The sequence below is a fragment of the Microchirus variegatus genome, assembly GCF_963457635.1.
Source record: "Microchirus variegatus genome assembly, chromosome: 2".
Lineage (NCBI taxonomy): Eukaryota > Metazoa > Chordata > Actinopteri > Pleuronectiformes > Soleidae > Microchirus > Microchirus variegatus.
This window is the reverse complement of record NC_139803.1, coordinates 11,444,231-11,450,055: the sequence shown is the minus strand read 5'-3', so window position 1 is coordinate 11,450,055 and position 5,825 is coordinate 11,444,231. Positions and strand designations below refer to the sequence as shown.

General features: G+C 43.9%; 1 protein-coding gene across 1 annotated transcript; it reads left to right on the top strand.

Moving 5' to 3' along the window:
• Window positions 1-839: 839 nt before the first annotated feature.
• On the top strand, window positions 840-5,496 carry LOC310944723 (coiled-coil domain-containing protein 157-like; the record flags this gene model as incomplete). The annotated part of the gene is made up of 10 exons (XM_083910531.1): window positions 840-1,087; window positions 1,185-1,338; window positions 1,997-2,681; window positions 2,754-2,831; window positions 2,918-3,078; window positions 3,191-3,367; window positions 3,452-3,620; window positions 4,770-5,014; window positions 5,090-5,154; window positions 5,250-5,496. 10 exons carry the CDS (start codon window positions 840-842, stop codon window positions 5,494-5,496), a joined length of 2,229 nt encoding a protein of 742 aa, XP_083766657.1.
• Between the last annotated feature and the right edge of the window lie 329 nt (window positions 5,497-5,825).

The window sequence follows — 5,825 nt, the reverse complement described above, 5'->3', positions numbered from 1 at the left end:
ACAGAGACTCAGGAATAATGTTCATATAACAAACTGAACTCACCAACAACAACAGTACAGCCAAAATATTTGCATTAAAAAAAACATTTTGCAGACTGCAAATCATGTTTATGTTTTGAAATCATGTTTTGGCATGTGGCGCCACCTACCGCCATCTACCAATCATTGCAGTCAGTAGAGTCTTAGCTGCCGAGCAACCACGGGTTGCCAGTTATGTCAGAAAACAAAACCTAAAAGACCTCGGTGTTTTGAATTTGAATGTAGTGACAGTTTTTGGCCACATTCTTACATATGGCACCTTTAAACCAAACTTAAATCAGTTTGAACCCTCAAAAATACCCTGAAGTTGTGAAGACCAGTTATAATCTCTTACACAAACATCCTCTGTCGGATTTTAGTTAGATTTTTATCACTATATCCTCACGTAACCTTGTTTGTTTGTATCTACATATGTGCTACTTTGTCTTGATGAAAACTGCAAAGTTGATTTCCGCAGAAGAGAACTTAAACTTCCTCTGAGAGGACAAAGAAAAGCCGATGGCCACTGTGTCCTTTAAACCAAACCTCAGTGAGAATAACACGCATATGCACGTGCATATGACATGAAAGGAACGTTTTGAGAAGATTCTTTAATCTGTCTTTTATACAAACGTTCCTGTTGCTGTAGTGACGGAAGGCACAGAGGTTCACAAAGGACAGAGAATAAAAGAAGCAATCATGCAACTCTTTGGACATCGATCACCGTATAACACCAACGAAGGAAAATCCCGCGCTGAGTATAAATTCCTGTGTTTTACATAATATATAAATTATTTCCGAATAAATCTGCTCAGACAAACATGAGTCAGTCCTTGGATCGTCAGGAATCGATCGAAAACCTCCAGAAAGAGCTAACCGACCTCCAAGGTGCCATTCTGGATGTATTTTCTCGAACGGGAAGGGTGCGTTTTCCCTCCTGGAAGTTTCCAGACGAACTCTCTTGCGACCTGGACATGGTGGCGCTCTTGGAGCAGTACGACTTTGTGGATGGGGAGAGCTCGTCCAATCAACGCTCCCATATGGCCCTGCTGGAGCTGGTGATCGACAGGTAACGGCACATTCCCCTGACAACAATAGTGGCAATAAATAATTCAACTTCTGAATATATTGTATTCATATTTGTTTTTTTTTTTATTCTCTACAAGACTACTGCTTCTTCTACAAAGCTTCAATTCTTATGTTGAGCGTGTGTGGTGCAATGGCCAACGGAGAGGAGAAACCCAGCAGAACGGATTCCTGTCAGTTGGTCTTGTCGTCAGAAACTACTGGAGTAATTTACTTTATTTTGTCAGCCTCATGGTAGGTATATTTTTTTATTATTTACAAAAAAAATTGTATAATTTTTTTGTAACCTTCATGGGAAAATAACTCAACAAGACACAATAAAACTAAGGATAACATAAAAACTGTGAAATTTAAATCCAGTTCATTTTGAAAAGGATTATGTCGCATACGGGTAATGTCGCAGTGTCAGATAGGTAATCAGGCTCGTATGTTGTCATTGTGTTTTACCACATATTGCGTCATCATTTCATGCACCATAAAAGCATTTAAATGCAGTGTTGACAATAACTTTTTCCTGGTTATGAATGCGGTTAGATTGAGACACAGAAGGCACTCCATTGTTTTTTCCTTATGTCATAGTCTTAAAACATCTGGACCAGATTTCGACCACGTAAAATGTTGCTCAATTGTCATTGACTCAGATATTGGATAGGAATGGGAAAAAAAACTTAATTTTAGACCAGAACATGGTGCTGCAGTAATCATGTCAGCTCTGTGGACCTATAGTGTGCTCTTTAGGGTTAGTAGGCGTAATTTGGCGTAACGTTAACGATTTTTTTCTGTACCAAAAACGAGCAACATTTAACTGCGAGGCCAGGATGGGAATTCCAGCATTTTGGAGCCCTGATGGTGCTCGTGTTGTTGTTCATCCATGTTTGTCTCCTCCTTTCAGGTGACTCAAAACGACAAGACAAGTGACAGAAAGACAGAACCAAATATATTGGACAGCGATGAGACCGAGGCACTGGCATATGCGTTCCACCAGATGATGTCGAGGACGCCTTGTTTATCTGCCCGCTCTTCAGCGAGCTCCTTCAACCCCGTGCCCTCGAGGCCTTCCCATAATACCCCATCGGCTCCTAAAGCGGAAGACCGCACTGTCGGCTGCCAGACGACGGAATCGGCCCCCACTCCTTGCGATGGCTGTCGTCAAGTGCAATCTATTTTGAGAAAGACGGGGGACGCTTTGGTGGAGCTGTTCCAAAACGAGGGTTTGCCCTCTTCCCTGCAGCCTCTCTTAGCTGCTGTGGAGGAAACCCTGGAGCTGGGACATGACATGACAGCAGGGGATGTCGCCCAGTGGGCCAACGTGCAGCTCGGGGACATGCGGCGGCTTGGAAAACATCTACAAAACGTGCGGGGCACAGTGCAGCCTCTAAAAGAAAGACTGGCCGCGGTGGAGGCGGCGCGCGAGGGCTTCAAGTTTCGGTTAGAAAGAGCACAGTTGGAGTTGAAGGACAAGATGGAAAAACACCAGGCAACCGTTGACCAGCTGGCGGTCGCACTCGAGGAGGCCCAGAGAGTCACTGAAGCAACAGAGCGAAGGAGACAAGAGGAGGAGCAGCAGTTTAAGAGAGGTGAAGTAAAAATGCTCAAATGAATTCGAGGAGAGACTTTAGTCTTTAACACGTTTAATATTTTTGTAACAGAAAATGCGTCTTTGGAGGAGAGCAACGCCAGATTGAAAAAGACAATAGCCTTGCAGCAACACACATTATACGCTCTTGGTAAGCATGATTCAGGACTTGCCCTCTCACAATATTTGCATTTGTTTTACAGATGGCTTGATGAAATTGATATTATTTTGTGTTAGAATGTAAAAAGACCACACTGCAGGAGACGGTGAAGGCAGAGAACGAGGCCTGCCGTCAACTCCAGCACAAGATCCAGACACTGGAGAGTGTAGTCTCTGAGGCCCAGGTCCTTCTGCACAAAGAAAGTGACAAGTACCACAGTGCATGTCGACAGCAAGAGGTCAGTGTTGCAGCAAACACCGGACCGTGTGTTGCTTTTCAGCCACTGAGACACTGAGAGTGTCTGAGTGACAGGTTTTTTCCTGTTTTTGTTTTCTTTCTTGACCGTCCAGTCGGCGCTGATGAAGCAGCAATCTTTGTTGGAGAGAGCCGGCACACTCGATGGAGAGCGTGAAGAGCTGCAGAGGCAGCTGGAGGAGAAAGAGGAGAGACGGGTCGACCTTCGGAATGAGCTGCAACAGATGTCGAAGGAGAAAGAACAACTGCAGGCTCAGCTCACTCAACAGCAGGTATCCCGAGCTCTTAAAGTTCATAACAAGAACATGCACGAGGATGGACATACTTTATATAAATATATATCTTTTTTCCTACAGAACTGCACTCTGGAGCTTCAAAAAGATAAACAGAGGCTTGAAACACAAATGGGCGAACTCATCGAGAGTGTGGCTGAGCTGAAGGAGCTTGTTGAAGTTTTAAAGGAGAGGGAGAGGCTCCTGGTTGCTTTTCCACAGCTCACTTCTCTATCCCGGACCCAAACAGAGAGTAGGCAATCATTTTAACTATCTATCTCTAAATAAGGTACCGGCTGGTGCTTTTCTTTGCAGTGCACATTTATACCGTTTCATGGATCAAATAGTTCTGTTTTTTGTGTCAATTTGTATGAGGCTCCCTAAAAACAGAGGTGCAGCTTGTGAACAGGCAAGGCAGGCAACTGCTCGGGGCCCCGTGCCGATAGGGGGCCCCCCGACACTCAGAGCCTGAGGGCTGTTTTTACTGAAATGTGCAGTGACCAGCCACATCCCAGTCCCCCTTAAACAACAATGGGCGATTTGCAATGACATCTCAGTAGGAAACCTCCCTAAAGGGGCCCCACCTCACGTTAACCTGTGTGAAGTTATCGTTCTGCAAGTTGAAAAATGAAGAGGATTATTTACAGTGTAATGCATAACTTTTTTACTCAGTTTGTTATTTACAGTATTTTATTGTTCTTTATATTTATATTGTTTTATAATGTGGGTTCTTTACAGTGTAATGTATTTTTTTTACTTAGTTTATATAGTTTTTTAAAAGCTATTTACAGTATTTTATTGTTCTTTATATTTATATTACCACATAATTACAAGGTTTTTCCATGTTATTTCATTCATTTCGGGAAAAAAAAAGAATATTTTGAACTCGTACATTTTTTTTTGTTGTCAGATTATAACATAATGGTGATGAACACTAGTTGGAAGGGCCCCCTGGGAATTTTTGCTTGTGGCCCCTACAGACTCTAGAATCCCCTCTGCCTAAAGATACTTAAGCAGATGCATGCTCACTGAAAACAGGGCTGTCAGAGGTGAAATTCCTATCTATTCTATGTGCTATATTAAAATCTCCACGTACTTTCGCATCACATAGCGGTTTTGTTGAGTTTAAAGAATCCCTCGCTTGCAGCAGTGTTTTCACTGTGCGTGTGCCCGCCTATCTTCTACTGCTTCTCAGCAGGGAGGGGACATGAAGAGCACAGTCAGCCTTATGTAAGAAGCCGAGTATGTTTAAGTACCTGATGTGACCCCACTTCAGAAAAGCCTGAACCTATTCCTTTTACTGATGTAACGTAAAGTGTGAATCTCGTAATCCAGTCCTATTATTTGCCAACCACCCACTTTCCCTGACTTCTACATACCGTCTCTTTTGAAACCTCACAAGGTACAGGAAACGTGCTTCTGGATATGGAGCTGCAAGTGCAAGCGAACGGCCTCCGTATAAACATTCTGGAACGGGAAAACGCAAACCTGCGCAGCAGCATCGAGAATCTCAGGGAAAGAACGCAGCGCGGCGCCGCGCCGGAAGAGAACGACGCGCCGTGCGACGACGACGACGACGTGAAACGGCATGCTGCGGTGGCGGCCTTTGGCGCAGCGCACAAAACGACAAAGCGCAATGCTATGACGGTAGGATGACGTGGCAAATTATGTAATCTCATGAATATCATACATATACTTTAACGAAGCATGTTTTTTCAATAGGAGGCTTCACCTCAGCAGACATGGAGCAAAGAAACTGACCGCTCACTAACGCCAAACAGTCCACTGTAAGTAATCCACTCTTTAGATCAGTTAACTTGACATCATAAGCAGAACTAATCACATTATTTCACTTTGTTTCCCCTCCATCTTTATCTCACAGGCTGAGCGGCAGCGCTGAGTGGCAGGCGTACGGCAACAAACTGAAAGAATCGCGACGAGTTCAAAGCGGTCGCGCGTCCGTCGGGTCGAGGGGTCGATTGTCCACGACCGCCGTCTCACCTCTGCAAATTCGTGTGCAGACTCTAAACTTTGACATATCCCACTCCATGGCGACTAAAAGTCATATAAAAACGTTAAGTCCCTGTTTACCTCCTCACTGCAAAGGCTGGAAGCAGAGGAGGAAATAAAATATGCGAAGCGTATCGCAGACGTTCCGTTTTGCGCAAAGCCCACTTTGCATTTGCATTACCGTAATTACGCGACGGTTTGTGCCATCGGAAAAATTTCTGACAGCAGAGAAGTTGAACGTCAACGCCAATGTGTGTTTATTATGGTTATTTCACTCGCGCCGATGCAGGAACCTGGAGAATCAGCGTATTTGTTGCTAGAGAGGAGAGAGTTGAAAAAAAAAAACGCCTGTACATAGTTTCCATCCAAAAAAAACTGTTTAAATTAAAAGTTTAACACCCAAAACCTGGTGTCCATGTACAACTGCAGTGGTTTCTTTTATTTAACA